This window comes from Lepisosteus platostomus, chromosome 7, assembly GCF_059453375.1.
Source record: "Lepisosteus platostomus isolate fLepPlt1 chromosome 7, fLepPlt1.hap1, whole genome shotgun sequence".
In the NCBI taxonomy this organism is placed as follows: Eukaryota; Metazoa; Chordata; class Actinopteri; order Semionotiformes; family Lepisosteidae; genus Lepisosteus; species Lepisosteus platostomus.
Window position 1 is genome coordinate 61713148 of NC_142617.1, and position 20065 is coordinate 61733212.

General features: G+C 38.3%; 1 protein-coding gene across 3 annotated transcripts; it reads left to right on the forward strand.

Moving 5' to 3' along the window:
• Positions 1 to 703: 703 nt before the first annotated feature.
• Positions 704 to 19928, forward strand: ice2 (interactor of little elongator complex ELL subunit 2). Of its 3 annotated transcripts, XM_088641596.1 has the most exons (15): positions 706 to 1029; positions 1912 to 2016; positions 2368 to 2623; positions 3391 to 3510; positions 3634 to 3768; positions 4103 to 4225; positions 4991 to 5150; positions 5349 to 5533; positions 6087 to 7059; positions 8627 to 8793; positions 10419 to 10548; positions 13942 to 14026; positions 14479 to 14529; positions 15307 to 15568; positions 18852 to 19928. In XM_088641596.1, exons 1-15 carry the CDS (start codon positions 1016 to 1018, stop codon positions 19056 to 19058), a joined length of 2973 nt encoding a protein of 990 aa, XP_088497722.1. In that variant the 5' UTR covers positions 706 to 1015; the 3' UTR covers positions 19059 to 19928. The 3 variants fall into 3 exon arrangements, with proteins under 3 accessions (XP_088497724.1, XP_088497723.1, XP_088497722.1); XM_088641598.1 differs by lacking the exon at positions 18852 to 19928 and having other exon boundaries at positions 704 to 1029; positions 15236 to 15355; XM_088641597.1 differs by lacking the exon at positions 1912 to 2016 and having other exon boundaries at positions 705 to 1029.
• The last annotated feature ends 137 nt before the right edge of the window (positions 19929 to 20065 follow it).

The window sequence follows — 20065 nt, forward strand, 5'->3', positions numbered from 1 at the left end:
GCAGGAGAAGTGAATGCAATTGAATATCCTTTAGCTTTGCGATCTTATAAATATACTATATGATGACAATAGAAATATCAGAAGTACGCTTTGTGATAAAGATAGAAAATAAAAGCTGCCTTGTCATAGAATCGTATGCCAACAAGTGGTCTTCTAATATAATCCAACATTAATAACGACATTGATGTTTGTTCTGATGCTGTTTCCAGAACATGAGAAATAAAGAGAACACTGAAAGTTGTATCTGTCTACATTACTGTGGTATGAAAAGGCACTATACTGAGGTCACTCAATACACACAATAGTTATGACATAATAGTTCTCCAAAACGACTTGTTTCCCCCTCACCTTTAGTAGTATCATTGCTGCTAAAGTCTTAAATAAGACGCTCGTGTGATTACACAACTACTGATTGTGTATCACAGCACATAAGGGTTTAAACTGGCGTGTACAACTGACACTCTTACATTGTATACATTCATTTACAATATATTTTGTATACATTAGTAATCTACACCAAGCCCCTGCATTGATGATACATGCGATAACACCTTTATAAAGTACAGTTTGCCACTGTATTTCATAACTTGACAGTGGCAGCGGCACTTGCGGGTGTTTCTCACCTCCAGCCTAGGTGGCGCTAGCAGATGGACTGAGGGCTCTCTGTGGTTGCCTGACACTCTTCTTTGTCAGTGAGCCTTTGTCTGTTGTTTTGAATCCCAGACTGCTCTGGAGAAGCTGCCCGCCTGCGGGCAGGGCTTGTAACTTGTGAATACGAGAGTTTGCAGAGTGTTTCTAGTCTGGGGTCGCGGAGATGTTGAACCGGAGAAGATGTGGAGCAGGATCTGTGCAGATTCCTCTACGTCTGCGTGCTGTGAACGCAGCCTGAGCTGTAAGCGTTGTCTCACACAATGCAACTAGTGGATATTGTGACAAAAACCACGTTTCCTTTGCACTCTGAAGCGTGGGCTCAGATATTTTGAAAGCCAAATAATCTGATTTCAAAGTTTTAAATATGGAGTTAAATTGGTAAGTTTTCTTCTGTTTCATTAAATTATTTTATTTGTTATGTCATACACCGTAAGCAAACGTTGGATTTTTTTTCTTTCATTAGGTGACGACCTTTTAAGTTTTATTTGCAGAAACAAGTGACCCACGGTTTTCTAAAAAGTCATCACTGTTACTGTGTTGGGTTAAAGAACAGGCAGGAGCGAACTTGAAATACATTTATTACAACAGAAAGTTGAGTGCACCTGAAGGAAATATTTCAAGGTTTTAGAATTAATAGTGAAAATGCATAAAGTAACCCGTTCCGTGTTAGCGCACGAATCGTCAAAAGACCAATTAAATTATATGTTGCAGAATTACATTAGAAACACAGCGATGTTGACAGCACGAGACTGTCCGGGACACTGGGTTCGAAACCAGATCCATAGGTGCACACGACAGTCCCAGCCGGTTAGTGGAGAAAGGAGGAAATACTGAATTCCGTTTAGTCAATTCTGTTGGAACATTTTAATTTTGCGTTTTTCAGTGTTTTTGTCTAATTGTGCAAGAGATCATGTTGTCTTCTCCTCTCTAAATGTACTGTATATTTATGTATATCAGGTGTTTTAATGACAGTTCATGTTTTGAGCACTTTTGTATGTTAGATCTAACAAATCCACACGACATGTACATAGTGAAATCCTTAAAATTATTCTTGCATTTGTATATTGCATGTTGAAAATTCAAGTGTTTATTTTGAAACTTCTTTGACTGGGCATTACACACTTTAGACTTGTCGACAGAGATTTTGTGCACGTTACCTTTTTGAGAATTATTCATCATTATTTATATTTTTTTCCTGTATGAAGTGTTTGTTTTGCTCTTTAGACGAAGCTTTAATTTATTTTAATTTTTTTCTAACAGGGATGTGGCCCCTAAAAATGGCACTACTGTGTTTTTTTCAAGGGAGGTTTATGATAATTATTCTTTGGCTCCGAATATAAAAGAACTCTGGGCAGTTGCACTCAGGTGTGGTAAATATTCGTCTTCTGACAAAATATTATTTTTTTTCTAAATAGTTTTGTTGTGGCTGAAACAGGGATTTTGAGGAAAGTCAAGGAACAGGGCTCCATTTTTCTCATTTAATTAGTATTGTAAATATCTTTGGTGTGAAACTTTTACTGAAATCTGCTAAAGTAAAGAAGATAATTGAACTTGAGTAAGGTTAATTAGACCTAGATATTTTGCTCTTTGCCGTTAGATATACTGTAAGAGTCCTTATGTCACTTGAGTGAAGTTATTTGTATATTATCTAGCAACAAAAGTACGGACATTTAGACTAAAATTCAGAAAAAAATATAATATTTGTTTTTCTTTCAGTCCACCAGTAAAAGCTAAAGAAGCTACAAAAGAGCAAAAATGTGAAGCTAATGATCTCCAGCCCAAATCCACATCTTCAGTTCAAGAAGAAAAGGCTCCTACTTCTGCTCCTGCTGATACAAAAGATGTTTTTCCTGAACCAAAAGTACCCTTTCCCTGCTTATCTGGACTGACCCAGGTGGAACAGAAGATGTACATACACATGTTAATGGCCAAATCCAAGAAACTAAATCCCCATGAAATGAAAAACTTCAAGGTGCAGTGTTTTCTTTTGTGCACTTTCCTCCTGTGCTGAAGTGCGAGTCCCTGCTTTAGTAGCATTTCAACCATTTAATCTAATTCAGTTTTGTTGTTTTTGATATGACTTATCGTTGCTGCTGTAATTGTATGCTCTGCTGCATCTCTCCCTTTCCAGGGTCACAGCAGAAAGCTCTTCTCTGGGATATAAGCAAAAGAGCAGTCATTTGTTTAAGCGTATCTCAATGTTATATTGCTGTGGCTACAAGGGTGTTTTATGCAAGAATGCTGAAAAGTGCATTGTCTTTGAATAAGGCAGGAAGGGAGTCCTGAAACCTGTGCCAAGAATATATTTCTATGAAAATACCTTGTTTCTGATGAAAAGCTGAGAATAGCTTTAGAAGAGTGGTGGGAGATACAGGGTGTTCTGTGCTGTGGTAAAACAAATAATAATAATAATAATAATAATTGCTTACACTTATATAGCGCTTTTTCTGGACACTCCACTCAAAGCGCTTTACAGGTAATGGGGACTCCCCTCCACCATCACCAATGTGTTGTGGGATGTTAACAGTATCAGGTCTTTCTGATGAGAAAAGCCAGTTTCCCCATGTTGAAATCTAACCATCTAGATCCACTGAACCCAGTTGTAAAACTCAAGCACAGCATGATTTAAAATGTCGGTTAGGGAGCTGAAGACTTAGAGGTGCATCCCTTGGTTAGATATCAGAAATTACGATAATGAATTTCATTGCTTTCTCAACATTTGAAATATGTTTATTCCAGCGCTTGCAAGAACTCGTGCAAATCGAAGTGCCAGAGTACATGAAGTTTCTGCAAAACGCAGCAAGGATCTGCAAAGATGATTATAACACCATTTCGGAAGGCGCGGCCCGCTACTCCGAGGTATTGCTCCGTGGAATCGCAGAATGTTGTGGGTCTTCCTGTGTGCTGTAATCTTTGACATGCCTTCTTGTCGATGTTCACTGCAGTGTGTTTCATAGCATTTCTGTCCCCTGTCTTGAACAGGAGTATCTCAGAGCTTGTAGTGAGAAAGTGAAGAATTACCCGGAGGTTTATGTCATTCATGAAATGACAAGCATGACAGGAGGCAAATTTAGCCAAGAATTATCTTTGAATTTTGAAAAACATCTTCTTAGTCTGGTAAGTCTGTGTCAACGTTTGTGAAAGTTCTGTGCAACTGCAGCTGTAAAAGCACAATGACAATGTTAGGTGAAATGAAAGAATAATGTTTCTTAAAATTAAGGTTCTATTTATCCTCGAATTACTTATTGTTCTTGAGGTTTAAAGTGTTAATACTGCTGATTGACTATAACTGGGATTCCCCAGGAAACAGCGCACAATTAGTAATGGGGTATTTTGTATGAACAGAAAGTTGGGGGGAAAAAAAACTTCATTAATTTTTTCCAAAGGGACTTTCTTAACATGCCTTTAGAGGTACGATGATATTACAGAGGTAATTTTCGTTTTTTTCTAGGGTCAGGTAAAGATGTTCAAGGCAAAGCCTCTCCTGAATGCCAAAGGCATCCAAATGGCAACAGATTATGAGAGTGTGGCTGCAGAATTTCCTCCCGAGAAGAAAGCTTGCATCGCGCACACAGTATGTATGAGACAGGACCTTCCCTTTATCACATGGTCTCACTGTTAATATCTCTAAAGGGGAACACCATATTTTATTTATATTTGTGTTCTATTCTTTGTAATATGCTTCAGCTCTTTCGTCAGTTTCAGTTAATAATGTTGTAGAGGTAGTGATGTCTAAGAGTAAAACAAACATTGAAATATAGTTGTAAAAATAAGAATTTATTCTTCTTTTTCCAAACGTTGTTATTGGTGGCTATTGATTTAGCATTTATTTGTATTGTAAATTCTGTTACGCCGATTTTGGTGTCTGTCTGTTTTCAGCTGTAGACCTGTAGATCTGCAGAAATTCCACCAGAGGGCAGCAAAAAGCATCTTCATTTATTTTTAGTACTAAACGTGCACGTTGGAATATGCATGTTAGTAAGAAATTAGGTTAAAAAAAGGAAAAAAGGTTAATTATCCTAGAGATTGACAAATTTTCGAATCAGCAGGATTTATTTCCATGATTGCTTTCATTTAAAGGACAGCTTGGTTCAAAGAATTCAAAAAGTCTTTGTGTTGGTCTGAAAAATTAATTAAAAGAAATGTAGAAGCTTTGCATATTATGCCTTTTGTCTTGCCCAACTGTAACACGATCTCAGTTATCACTGCTTGTAAAAATGCTGAGATCCACAGGGATTGAAAGCTTTGGACAAATGCAAATACAGTCATTATTGTACAATATTATTATATATACAGTGAAAATACTATAATGCAAAGACAATAATATTCATTTTTTTAGGACATCAGCAGTGACTTGAACGCTGAAAGTCTTTGTATGAAATACAGCCCTCACGTATCTATGACAAGTCAGGCACTTTATACACTTCTGAACAACCATGGGCCAGACTACAATGACTCCTGGGAGTTACCACTATGTGTCAAGAAGATTTCTGGGGAAGGTAAGAAATGAACCAGTGGAGACAAAGTAGAACTGATAACCCGTCTGGGTGTCTAGAATGAATGCATATTATTTCCTATTAACAACTTGACACTCTTAGTTTAATTTGATGCCTGTACTTTGCATATTTTTATTAAGAATGAATAAACATCTTAAGAGAAGACTGTCAAACAAAGCTGAGTTCCAGTTTGTCTTCCAGGTGAAAGTGTGAAGAAAGTTGTTTTTATAGACTCTCCCTTATTGAAGAGAGAAATAACTGTGAGGGAGAAAAATCAAATTTTCCACGAGGAAAGCATACATCTTTTGTTGAAGAGTGGCTCTTTAAAGCAGGTTTCTGAGGTGCTGCTCAATAACACAACTCTCGATCCTGTGGTTCCCTGGACAGTAAGTGCAGTTTATCTTCTCGCGTTTGGTTGCTTTTGTTTGTAGATGGCAGCCTTCCATAAGCATACATACTGTAGCCTTAACCTAACGGAGATGGGGAGGAGCCTTTTTAAATATATTGAGCAAGACTCTTTCTGCAGCTTTTTATGGTTCAGTGCATCTATGTATGTTGTTTTAGAAAACCTTAAAATGTTTGTAAAAGTTAATAAAAATGACATAAACACATAGTACAAACTGACAGAAGAAGACTTAAGTTTTTTCCCTGTAAAATCCAAATTCTAGCTTTGGTATTTTATAAATGCTTGTGTGTTACTTTTAATCTGATTTTAAAGACAACATAGTAAATGCTGTATAAAATAATGTATCCAAATTTCACATTCAGGGGTTATTAACACATTTTAACTGTTTCATGTGTACTACAGAAGCATGCTTATAAAATTGGTTTATGTTAAAACTGTGAAGATTTTTGGATATTTAATTGTGGAGAAAATAACCATTTTTTGTAATTCAGTAACCTCGTGCATTGTTGAAGTAATCTGGCATGTTTCTTCAGGACAGAAGACCTGTATCCTTTGATGATATGGAAGTTACCTTTGAGGCTGACTTCACAGACCTGGAAACGTTTGGAGAATCTTCTTCTTCCTCCAAGATGTCAAATTCCAAAAGTACTTCAAAGAATCTAAAGGCAACTGCATCTTGTAAAACACAGGAGGGGTCCCAGTCGAGTGATGCCACAAAACAATTGGGAAAGAGCTCTGCGACTACTTCAGAAGACCTCAAGAGCCCAGATTCTAAATTGGACTTCAAAGAGAAGACATCCTCTAAAGATGACTCCTGGATTGATTTCCAGGATTCTTCGACGTTTGACAGTTCGTTAGACGACACAAGTATAAGCAAGGATTCTGACGAAGTGGATTGCAAAACCATGGAACCCGATGCTTCTGGTACGACAACGGTTTGTTCAAGCTCTGCAAGATCCCCTGTAATGCAGCAGAAACAAGTGTCCAAGGCAAACCTTTTCTCCTCTGATGCGGATTCTGACGAGGAGCGTCTAGTGATCGATGATCCCCTCGCACGCGCCCGTTCGGTGAAAGGCGATGAAAGCCTCTCTCTGGCCTCTGCAAGTGCTGAGCGGCCTGCACAGGTTCCGGAGCCTGTGCCAGACACCCCCAGGTCCCCTTCTCCCGAGCGCGGGAGAGAGAGCCTTGCCTCGACGGGCACGAAAGGGATCAGGAGAGCACTCAAGAGGCCCAAAACAGGTGTATCAAAAGACTGTGACCAGCTCGGGCAGATCCTCAAGATGCAGTGTGCGTTGCTGAAGCCCAGTTCAAAGCCAACACAGGAGCCCATGTCGCCACAAGCCAATACTAATAGCTTGCCAGCTACGGCCCAAAGCCACGCCAGGCCGCTGGTGAAGGCCTGTGTTTCATCCTTCCTGGAGGCCAGCCAGAGGACCACTGGAGCTGCCCTGGCTGCTCCTGCGGCCCCACATGCTGACTGCCCTCAGGCCTTGCCACCTCAGAAACGTAAGAGCAGCCATGCTTGGTTTTACGTGCGGGACTAGTTTTTGTAGACTGAAATGGGGTGAGAAAGAGTGGGTGGGGAAAAAAAGTATTTAAGGAAAACTGATGAAAAGGAGGAGTCTTCTTCGATGGCTTGTCGGCAAGAAAAGCAGTAGCGATTCTCCCAAGTTATATTCATTCTTCAGGCAATGTCTGATGTTATACAATAAGAGCTGGATCTTTTTATTAATAAGAATATCTTTGTTTGAGGAAATATTTTCTTGGATTAATTTCCGTCATATTAAAAAAGAATTCTTTATCGACTGTGATGCCTTGACAGCAGTCTTTTCTCAAAATGTTTCCAATGAATTATTTGGGTTCTGGAACTCTCCTTGCTTACTGGTACAGTATTGTAATTGTTTCCACCTGGATAGTTTTAAATGTTGATGGAGGGGTTTTTTTGTGCCCTGCAGCTGGAGATAAAACATAAATAAAACTCTGCCAGCTGACACCAGCTGGATATTATAAAAAAAAAAACCTCCTCCAGATTTTAGTAATCATGCAAACATCTGTAACATTATCCTCAGCTCACAATTGCAGCTGATCAGTCTTTCTGCCGTTTTCCTGCGGCTGTTCATTTGAAAATATCTTTAGGGTCTGTTTTAAATAATTAGAACGGGTTTGAAGTATCCTGATCATTAATTAACGTACTAATCCTGAAGTTCCCCCCTTAAAGGTGTGCAGTTACCATTCATTTTTAAAACTCTTTTAGTCATCTGAGTTCTAAAAGAATGCAAGGGAAATGTCTGAAAATGAGAACTCATAACAGAAATTAAATTCCCATTACTTCCCATGTTATAATCTCGAGTTGGTCTGGAGAACTCAGAAACGCTCCCTCAAAAACCCAAACTTTTATACAGCACAGAACAGTACCTAAGTATGAAAACATTAACATTCCTGGTTAATTATTCAAGTAACATGTTTGAAGTCATTAGCCAGTACATAAACATTAGGCAGTATTCTGTAAGATATGCACTTAACACACACAAGCATTTATTATAAAGAAGTTCTAATGTAATAAAAAGTAAAAAGTAAATTCTTCATCTGAGAAGATGCAAGAAAAGAATAATTATGGCAATGCTTTATAAGAGTCTGGCTCAAAAGAGTGAAAAACAGCTTGTTAAATGAAAAGGCCAGTAGGAATGACTATATTATGTATATAATAACACTCATATAGGAGTTGCTTGTAGAGGGTAACTATTTTTTATCTGTTTCTTCTTCTAAGAGGATGTTCAAATTTAATTAATCTTGTACAAGAAGACAGGGCTTCTTGGTTTTTGGAAAAAAAATGATTGCTCTTGAAAAGTAATGTTAGGTACAGTACATGGTATATTGCACTTATTTTAGACAACACAGTATGTAAAATCTTAGCTCTTGTAGTGCATTCATTAAAGTGTGGCTGCATTCATAATGGATGACTTCTAATTGGAGTCGTTCACCCAAAAAGCTAGTTCATCATTGGAAGCATGGAGTTGTCTCCTGTTTTGTCAGCTTATGTATCTGTTAAGATTGTGTGTGTTTTGCTTAACAGGGTTGCTTCTAGGTAGCTTGTCAGCAGTGGAGGAGGATGACCAAGAATACAGGGCTCCGCAGGAGGGCAACCTGCTGTACCAGCTCTACAGCCTGGGGGATATGCTGCTGCTGGTGAGGAGCACCATCGAGTCAGCCCTGGCCAAGACTAAGCGGGGCTTCTCCAAGGTTGTATTTCTTTCCTTCTGATGAGCTAGACTCTCTAGTTTTAGGATGTTTTGTCTGATGTGTTTGAATGCGCAGTATTTCTGTTCTAAGGTGCCAACACAATTCACGCACCAGTGTGTGAACTTGCACCAGATCTTGCCAGCTCGCATCTTGTGGTTCCTGAGAGCAGGCTGCTACGTTGTCTGGTGGTTATATGGAGGGTCTCCGTTTGCAAGGTCCAAAAATCACTCGGTTTCTGAGAACTGGAACAGAACTCCTGTCTGTGATGAAAAGATACAAATTGCCTTTCTTATACTTATAATTTCTGAAGCCAGCTTCAGTTCCATAAATTATTCCGCTCCGTTGTTTTGTGTGAAGTTGTTAATTTATTGTTCAGTGTGGAGATTGCAAAACTCAAAAACAGTGCTTTAAATTTTCCTTCCCAAAATTTGGGCGTACTGTACATTTCCTGAAGGAAGTATCAGTTCTCTAAACAAACGTCTGGACTTGAGCTGCATGAGCCTGTAGCTCTTTAATGTTGTGATGAAAGTAACACCAGAACAAGGACTGTTTCCAAGGTGCAGAATCTGTCTCAGCTTGTGCGTTTCTAGTTTTTTTTAGGGAAAAAATAACAGTGTTCTTAATGTACCGATAAGTCAAGCTTTTGTTAAAATTTGGCTCAGCTCGATCTACATCCCCCCACTCCCCTTTTGCAAATATGATGTAGTTTCCCATGAAACTTTTCAGCTTCCTCTTAAATTCTGCTTTCAGTCCTTTAAATTGTAAAATTGTTTTGAAATATTTACAGTGCTGAATTTTTAAGTATTATCAACAACTTTAGGCCTCTAAAGGTTTTTTTTTTGTATCCTTTCATAGTGCAGTGATGACTATCATGAAGTGGTACAGATTAAAGATTTAAGCAGATGTGCACACTGTAACTATGCTTAAAATGTTTTGCATGTAATTACAGATTCTTATATAAAATTATGTAAATCTTTTAAGCAAATAAAGTAAATAGGTTTATTTACAGGAAGAAGTGGTCTGGTATTACTATTGGATTGTCCAAATACAAGAAAAGCTATATACAGTTTAGGTGGGTAGCTGTGTCAGCATGCGTTGGCTGTAAAGGAACAAGTAAAGGTTTATTCCAGCTGAAAAGAGAAGAAAGGAAACGTTTCGGCTGTGGAGCCTTCTTCGGGTGTCTTCTCTTCTCAGCATGGAATAAACCTATTACTTGTCCCTTATATACAGTTTACTTCAATTTTTACATTTGCTGTATTGATTCCACACTGTACAAAATATAATAGGCATCGTTATAATCACCAGATATCGTCATTGTTTTTTTTTGTACATTTTTAAAGAAATTAACAGATCCCAGTTATCTGGCTGCTATAACTGTGCATTAAAATTTTTGCTGCTTACTTTATATTTTGATGTTCCTAAATTCTGAAGGCAAAATCCTGCAGTGATAAACGGTATGTGTAAGTTTAATAAATGCAATACCTGTAAACATTTACTGGATGGTAATTGTTCATTTTAATACATTTTATCAAATGGGTGATTTTTTAAATTCGGATTTACGGAGTTTAAAATCAGTAATTTTACCAACTTATTCTGTATTATTTTCTTGTTTTTTTTCCCCACAGGTTTTTCCTGTTTATGTTTTACCCAAGTTGGAATATCAGCTCGGCCATGGAGTGGAAATTCTGACAAAAAGTGAAGCTTGTCGCTTGTGGGTAGAAAAACTGTTGCATTCCAACACCATGTTTTATATAGGTAAGGCTTTGGAATTATTGCCAGTGCTGATTATACTTTTGGGAGTCTTTGAATTGACAAGATTAGTTACTTTTTACGATTTTGTGATCTCTTCAACTAGTAAAACATGCATGATTGGTTACAGATATTTTCATAGCTTCATGACAGTCAAGAGTTTGGACTACTACGATTATACTAAGATTGGATGATACTGTTTATTTGTTATTACTTGATTTCCACAATTTATGGTCTGTTTTTTACAAAACAAAACAATGGATAAGTATCTCATAGAAATAATGGGTTTACTAAGGTCATATGCCTTATTTGGTAGTGGGCAGATTGATTTTTGTTCTCAGAAAAAGTGTGATGAAAAGCTGGAACTGTGCCACATGCCAGATTTGTGGCTTTGCTTTGCTGAAGCCTCGGGTTTCTGTGTTTTTGAGATTCATTTTTTCCATGTAAACCACTGAAAAATGAAGGCAGCCTTGTTCTTTTCCACTGTTTTTGGTAATCGTTGACAAAATTGGAGAGACCAAAGACTTCAGGCCTGGTCAAGCAGAAGCAGGAATATCTGAGTGAATCAAACATACAAGGACTAAAGTTTACTGTACTGCAATTGTTTTCCTTGAGATGACTCGCTCATTGCACTGCTGTGACTGTTTTTAGCTTGTTTGAGATTGTTGCTATACCTACTGTGTTTTTTACATTAGTCTGTCAGACCTTGAAAGGGAGATTAGCTGAATTGCAGGAAGTGAGTTATCCTTTTTCCTGTGTGGTATGATGGCACTGCCAAATGTGATATTAACTGTACATTCATAGCTCGTGCACAGGTTTATTGGTGGTTAATGTGCACATCATCTTCTTATGTGCTGATATGCTTCATATTAATCTTTTCTTTTATCAAGATATTGCGTAAACCTCAAATAAAACAATACTTGTGTTAATTGGGAGGATTCATGTATGTTAATACTCTCCTCTGTGTAAACAAACATTAACAACAGTTCACAACTCATCTTAATGAGTTCCGTCATAATATGTAAACCCTAAAACTGGTTCTAAATTCGTATTTTTAGTTTTTCTAAATTATATTGCTGTGTATACAATTTATATGTGTTCTTGTGCACAGCAGTTTTGTTGAGCTGCACAACACCAGCAATCATTCCTGTCTTTAGAGTATCTTAGAATTTTCAACTTCTAAGATAGTTAGTTTAGAATTTTTAGTTAGTTTAGGATTCTAAGAAAGTTTAGAATTCTAAACTTTTTTCCACTGTAGTTCAGAATTGGGGAGGAGTGGTGGCTCTGTGGCTCAGGATCTGCGCCTGTGGCTGGAAGGTTGCCGGTAGCCCACAGCTGGTAGAGGAATCCTACTCCGTTGGGCCCCTGAGCAAGGCCCTTAACCCCAGCTGCTCCAGGGGCGCCGTACAATGGCAGACCCTGCGCTCTGACCCCCAGCTTCTCTCCCTGTCTGTGTGTCTGTGTCTCATGGAGAGCAAGCTGGGGTATGCGAAAAGACAAATTCCTAATGCAAGAAATTGTAAAGGGTTAATAAAGTGATGTTATGTTATGTTATTCCAAGAGCCCTGCTGTGTGGCGGGGTTCCTGTGTTTCCTGTGTTGGGTTCTCTACCCTAGTGCCTTAGATTTCCACCAGGCTCTGCCATTTGCCAGTCTTTCACTTGCAATCTAAAAATAGGAGGACACTGCACTGCTCACAACGCCTAGAACAGCTTCCGTCTGCTTTATTTTTCACTTCTTTATGCTTACATAGCCTCCTGTTCAGCGTTCTTTTTTCTTCTTGCCAACTGTGTAAATTGAATATTTCTTTGCTAGTTTGATATCTGTTTTTTTTCGTCACCGCAGATCATTTTTAACCGTTGTGTCTTATTTCTTTCCATTATAATTGCCGGTGAACTCCCTGATTTTTGTTTTTTCTGGCAAGATTATTTCTTCCATTAAGGGCTCTGACAGAGTTTTTTGTAATTACACTGGAATTCAAGCACTTGGTGAAAAATCTTACGGTCTTTTTGCTTCTTCTATACATCATTTATGGTCTGGATTTTACAGGAATATTGTTTTTTTAAATCAATAGTTCTTTTTCATAGTATCAGTTATCTAAGATCTATATCTTAGTAATGTTCCTTTGTTAGTGTTCACATTGAATTCCTGGCCTAAACACCATGTTGCAAAGAAGTATCTGTAGCAAAGATCCATCTCATCTAGTATAAACATCACTTTAGCATCTAACAATTAAATCTGAAGGGTTGCATGAAGGGCTCAGCTCCTCCTCTAATTTTCCTACTAAACTGGGTGTGTGATTTGTAAGTTCACTTTGATGAATTGTGTGAACTATAAACGATCCTTGTTGAGACTGGGAGAGTTGTGACGCTAACGTTACACACCCTTTGGGTCTCAGGATCATCTAAGCGCAAGTTAAAGATATTTTCTAATTACCTGACACACCCTACATGCTGCACATTGTACTAGTAAGTACACTGACCCAAAGATATCCTTTAAAACATGATTACAAAATCCTTCAAAGGCATTAAAGGTAGACAAATCCTGTATTTTAGTTGATTTAATTTTGATTTTGAACAGAAAAATGAACTTGAGCTATTATCATTTTATTTTACTGACTTTCTTTCATTTCTTAATATACTAGCCTGCGAACTTATACTAGCCTGTGTTGTAGCATTTGTATAAACCGTATTCCTGTAGGTCGAAAAGAATTTCTTAAATACATAAGGTCATGACAGCCTTAGAAGAAGACAGGAATTTCTGACTTCACTCTCAAGGGTGTGGATCGGTGAAGTATCAAGAATGACGCAATGCAGAACACAGGCCTCAACAAGTTTTTTTTCCTTTCCAGTTAACTATTTTTTTCTCCCTAGTGGAATGCTTGAATTCACATACTGATGTAAAAAAAAAAACACAATAGTTTTTTTTTACAAGTTGCTTTTTACAGTGCAGGGAAAAGGACTTCATATTTAAATGTCTAATTTGAATCTTTACAGTAGTAAAGTTTTGTATTACCATATATTAATGTTTAAAAATGTACAGTATTTTGAAGGATTCTTAAGTATCACTTGTACTGTCTTCTCCGTGAGCAACACTGCTATCCAAAACCTTGTGAAGCACAGTCAAGCAAGCATGTGTCATTTCCTTTTAAACTGCTAGACTCTGGTTATGCAAACAGCTAAGCGGACTACAATACTTGCAATGGTTGAATCCACACAATGCATGTAATTGGGGTTGGAAAATGCTAAAGGCTAAGGGTTGGTTGTGTAAGGATATCGCTTGGAGAATGTCTGCAGACATTTGCACGAATACCATTGATATTCTTGAAAACTGCATTTCTGTTCTTGCTACAAAACCTTATTTTACAGTCCTGTATTTGTGCTCTCTTAAACTTCTGCAGGACACATTGATGCACTTACATCAAAGCTGTTTATGATGGATGAGTTTTTACCAGACTCGAGTACAAATGCATTTGTTGACTTCAAGTGAGTATTCTGTACAGTCAGTACCATATGTCTTGATGCCAGACTTGATACATGAAAATAAAAACCTGAATGTCTTACAAGTGTTTCTTCCCATAAGAGTGTTCTATGTTCATGGTCCAATTTTAATATAGAATTTTTAATCTCTCCCTTTCAAACTTTCTATATTCCTTGATTGCCTGTAGATGATCAAATATAGCTGCATGCTATATTTATGGAATATATTTATGTGATTTGTAATTGTCATGTTTTGCTAAATTAAAATCAGGATGTATGATCTTGATTCTATGAAGTCCATATAAGTACTGTAATAATTTACTTGTATGTACTCAATTTACAATTACAGTTATCCAAGTCTAGTTTTCTTTATTTGAAGTCATCAATAAAAGAAATGTCTCTTTGAATGAGGTCATTTTCATTAGTATTCTGTATTCATTTTGTATCTCTGTATTTAGACCAGCAAACATGTTGAACATACTTCACCATTTGTTGAACAAGATTCTTGGGTAAGTGTAATTTCTTTACACCAATGTTTTGCCTTTACAGATTGTGTATTTTAGTCATCCGGTTAACATAAATGCTGGTAGTGTGCAAGTCAGGTGACTGTGAAGCCATCGACTAGTTCTGTTATGAGCACATACATGTTTATGTAGTAATCCAACCTAAAATGAAGGTTTTAAATGACTTGTTAAAATCATGCAAATTCCAGTGTTAATAAACTGAAGTTTTGGAGGTTTCTTTGCACATTTCTGCAGTTAATGTTTTGTCCTCAGATGATGCGAGTGCATTCTTAAGTGTAATTCGGGATGCAGAACCAGGTACCAAGCACACCAAGCCTCAGCATGTTGTCCATCTTGAACAGCCTCTGTCTCAAGATTAGCTTTTTTTTTTGTACTAAAAAGTCCTCTGTGGTCTTGTTTTTAAAATTGGTAGTTTAGTTTTTCAAAATATATCTTGAACATACGGGTGTTCGACAAGCCCCTCTCCTTTTAAAAAGGTAAAAAGCTAAAAAGACCATGTCTCCTGTTATGAACAATTTAGGCGAATCTAGGCATTGTTCCTTTTAGGATTAAATTTGTTTGATCCTGAAAAAAGGAGCAATAACTATTTACTCCTTTAAATGGAGCAGCTGTCTCAACCCCTGGTCAGGCCAAGAAAGCAATTAGTACGTGTCAAAGAAAGTTGCATTAAATAAAACAATTCACTTTACAGGGCGAGCGTTTTATTAGGATCATTTGTTTGCAGCAAGAGCTTGAAATGTTGAAAGTAAGTCTCCTCGACAGCTTGCAGGAGGGGAGGTATCTGCTGAGCCACAGAGCTGGAGAGGCTTTGGTCACCATTTCCAGAGCGTGTGATGGGATGAAGGTGACACGCGCAACTCTGAACCTGCACGAGGCCCACAGCTCTCCGCCTCGGGCTCCTTCCAGCGGTGTTGTGCCTTGGGTGCCGGTGGACTCCTCTCGCGTGTTGGACTTCCATGTTAAACAGGGCCGCGTCCCCTGCACCTTTCCACCCCGGCCCGCGGCCAAGAAGCAGGGGCACAAGGTATGCCATTTTTGTTGTAAGAGATTATACACTGAATGGAAACCAGTAAAAAAAAATTCACTTCACCGTTGAATCTGTGGTTTGTTGAAAGTTTGCGTGAAATGCACCACATCATAATGTGAGTGTCTGATACCTGTTCATGTCTTTTCATTAAATAAATTAGAATGAACAATTAGAATAAAAATAATTGCTTATAATTATATAGTGCTTTTCTGGACACTCCACTCAAAGCGCTTTACAGGTAATGGGGACTCCCCTCCACCACCTGGATGATGCGACGGCAGCCATAGTGCACCAGAACGTTCACCACACATCAGCTATCAGTGGGGAGGAAAACAGAGTAATGAAGCCAATTCATAGATGGGGATTATTAGGAGGCCATGATTGGTAAGAGCCAATGGGAAATGTGGCCAGGATGCCAGAGATACACCCCTATTCTTTTCGAGAAACACCCTAGGATTTTTAATAACCACAGAGAGTCAGGACCTCAGTTTTACATCTCATCCGAAGAACGGCACCCTTTTTACAGTATAGTTGCAGGGTGATATGGCTTTTGGCTACCTGAACCCAAATAAATAATTTCCCCAAGCTTAAAGTACTTGATGTGTTCAATTCCAGTACTGAAAGAAAAATAATCCGATAGTAAATTTAATTTTATTCTTAAAGAAAAATCTTTTAATTGGATGTCTGGTAACCTTTGAGGTCCCTGTGTGCGAGACCCAGACCAGTTCGATTATTTCAGACTCCACTGATTGATTATCCATGAAAAAGGGTACAGGGTATTGATTCTTGAATTGCTGACCCATGGTACACTGCCAGTGAATGTTGAAGATTGTACACTCAAGTTAACGGTTCAATGTTGCTTATTAGTTTAGCAAATTAGTGTGACACTTTTTAAAAAAATTAACTGTCAGTGTTGTTGTTGTGTGTGTAGTGGTAATATGTAAGTATGAATTGTGTCCATTAGATTTGGAATTAATTCAAGAATTCCATTCATGGCATTCTAGAATTTCCTTGTCCCTTACCACGGAATCCCTGCTGGAGAGAAGTATGTGGTGTTTCTTGTTTGGCTGATGAGGCGACCTGATTTATATCATTAAAGGCTTGTTCAGGATGTGTCCTTACCGCAGAGTAAAAGGTATTCCGGAGATGACACTGAAGTCCTCTTAGGTACCCTGGTAAAAAGGAGTAGTTTACCATGCCAAGCGTTCCTGATGTCTTTAAGAAGAAATAAAACCATGTAGCAAATATTTGAGTTATTTTCAGAGTCCGGGCATTAAAAGTGGTATCGCTACTTTAAAGCTTTGTTGTCTGTGACACGGCATTGAGTCTGTGACACTGTCAGAACCTGCCCCGCATAATGAAGCTGCCGCAAGGAAGACGATGGGGTAGAGTGAGGGACCCAAAAATAAATCACACAAGGAGAGAGCAGGAGGCGTGATGTTTATTTATCGGCTGGTGGGAATGGGCGAGATCAGAGCTTGAGCTCCTGTCTGAAATATAGAGTTCATATTCACGTTATCTAACTGCAGATGGGAGAGAGGGAAATACTACAGGGAGTGTTTTTCTGTGTATGCATGTTACCTAAATTTAACACCAAGAGGAACCTGTGCAGAGCAATCAATGATTAGTTCACCAAAAAGTCTGTGTAAACTGCTGTAGCCTCAGCTCTTTCTGTACTTTGCTTTTATTTTGTTTGCACATTTCCTAAGAGTGTATCCTTTAAATGATGATAGATTCACCCCTCCCTGTGAATCTGTGATTTGTCAGCGTTGTTAGGAGCTGAGCTGTTTAGATAGAGATAAACCACTGCAGTAACTCCAATAAATGTTTTTTGGCTAATTCATTATCATAGTCAATGAAAAGCATCGTAAGTAATGTTTAAAGAAAATCAGCCACTGAACCTAGCATACCATGATAAATCTATTGTTATGTATGAAAACTGATTTTAAACAAAAACACTATGCTGTCCATTTTTTTAAAATTAAAGAACATAGTATGAAGTCGGTCTCAATGTATTGAATCTACTACTTTACAAAACATTATGCAATGATTGGGTAAATCAGTAAAGATTAATTCCACACTGAAATGTAGAAGGACGACATTTTGGCTGTCGATCCTTTTCAGATGGAAGAGAGAGAGAGGCAGCAGGGACATAAAGTACAAGGAACAGGAGCTTTTTGAACCTTTCCATCCAGTTCCATTTAGTCTCTTCACATCTCTCTACCAGATCTCCCTTTGTCTGATTTTCACTTTGCAGCAAGTGAGAATAAAAATACATGCAGAGCTTCCTCACCCTTTAAGAATGTGTACACATATTTGACCTACAGCATACTTTCTGCTGGCTGTTATGCAATCATTCTCTTCATATAATTACTTCATAGTGAAAAGGATTCAGAAACTAAACTTTTTATGCACAAAGAGGCCTGTTGCAAAATCAGCAATCATCAGGCCTAGTTGAGTAGCCAGCAGGGCCTCAGCCCCTGATAAAGTTTATGAGGTGGTGTGAGTCACTGGGCTTGAATCTGGAAACTGTGAGACATTCCTCAAACAAAGCCAAGATGCAGTTTAACTCTTGTGGCACTTCCATACTGCATGCTCTGAAAGACTGGAAACTGTGGAGTTGAAAGTGAAAATTAATTTCCTTTAAATTCTGAATTATTCTCTGTCAATAAATGACATTGAGCCACAAGTGTTTTTTATATTTTTTCTTTGAATGGCCATACTGCAGCTGTTATGTATTACTAGTCTGTGCATATGCCTGTAATTGTAACCTGTCTGTATTGTGATCCCTGTTTTAGACAAAATAATCCCTGTATTTAATAGATTAGGAGAAGGTTTTTTGTATGCCTCTTTGAGAATTTCCATTACACAAACTAAGCTTTTCTGTATCTGTCACAACATTATTTGAATACAACAAAACGCTTTGCTTCCCTTAATAAAAGCATTTCCACTGCTTTGAGTTTAATATGAATATATAACACAGATCTAAAAATCAAACTAGTTGACACATTTAACATTTGAATCGCTATCATGTTGACTCAAACAATATGCCTGCCTTAAAACTATTCAAAGGCTTAAAAGACAGAATGATCTACAACAACACAAAGAATATTGTGGTTTCCTTGGCTTTAAGTGAACTATAACCCTTAAACTAAAAGATCCAGAAAAGTTAACCAGGTCCTGAAACTCCGGTCATCTCGGGTTCTGTGTGCTGCTCAGTGTTGCAGAAGAGCTCCAGCCCACATTGTTTTCCGCTGTTCCTTGAATTCCTCTTCTTCAGGTGGGTGTGGCCAAAGGCAGCGAGCCCAGTGCCGGCACAGGAACGGCCGTCGCCATGGAAACAAAGAGCAGCGAGCCGCCAGCTCAGCCAGGCCAGCAGCCGGGTGGGGCAGCCAAAAAGAAGAAGAAGAACAAGGGAAAGCGAGCTAATCGGGCTCTGAAGAGGAGGCAGAAGAAACTACAGCAGAAGGCACAAGCCACAGCATAGCACAAGCTGAATATGGAAACCCATCCCTGCAGAAGAGGGTTTCTAAATTCTAAACCAAAAAAAAAGACAGAGGGATTATTTTGTTCAGGAAGTGATTTCTTTTAATAGCACTTTTAAAGTTAGGAAACGTGTTTCATGTGACTCCGTTTACTCAGTTGACACTTTGGCTTGACCTTCTGGAGAATGTTATGAAGCCCATCTTCACATACACTTGCAAACACATTTCGCAAGCACGTCTGTGCAGAATCTCAGCTATTGGAAATCAAGTTCTTGGTCTTGTCAGATTTAACTAAAATATGAGGCAGATTGTTTTCAATAATACCTCTGATACCTTTCCAAAAATGATGTACCTAAAGAAGAGCAAACTTAAAAAGTTGTGGGAAACGTTTCTATACTCTGCAATAGGTGGGCACCAACAGCTGCTCGTTTCCCATGGAAATGGGGAGACGAACATTTGTTTAATTCTGAATATGTAATCTCTCTTATGATGTAGGTTGTATTTTTTATTTGTTCCACAACAGAAAGGGAACAATTCTGCCTTGATTTTAAAGAAATTGTGCTTCTTGTGGACATTGTGCCAGATCTGTGGTATTTTTGCACTGTTTAAGACAGTTTGAATCCGTGTGCCTCTGAAGCCAGCTGAGTTTCACCTTACTCCAGCTACAGATGGACATGACTGCAAAATGTTTCCAGTTAAGATGCTTAACTCTTTGTAATCATCAGTCTCTAGTTATGACCCTGAAGATCCCATTGAGAACCACAAGACTGATGTCTCCCAGTATTAAGCTGAAGTAAAAGCTGTATTATCTATTGAAAGGTGTACAATTCTTTTGTAAATTGAAGGATGTATTAAAGGATTGTTTGTTGCAATCTTGGTTTTCCTTTGGAGGAATCTTGGGGCAAGCGTGTGTGTGAATGCAGTTTAACTGTAGAGTAATATAACACTCTTGAGGGCTTCTCGGCAATTTGAAAATGTCTGGCCAGAAACAACCTACAAAGGAAAGCGG

Excerpts from the sequence above, each read along its gene's own strand:
- ice2 (XM_088641596.1), top strand. Across the intron at positions 8,794-10,418 it reads CTAAGCGGGGCTTCTCCAAG|GTTTTTCCTGTTTATGTTTT; the intron begins GTTGTATTTCTT and ends TTTTCCCCACAG. Across the intron at positions 10,549-13,941 it reads CAACACCATGTTTTATATAG|GACACATTGATGCACTTACA; the intron begins GTAAGGCTTTGG and ends AAACTTCTGCAG.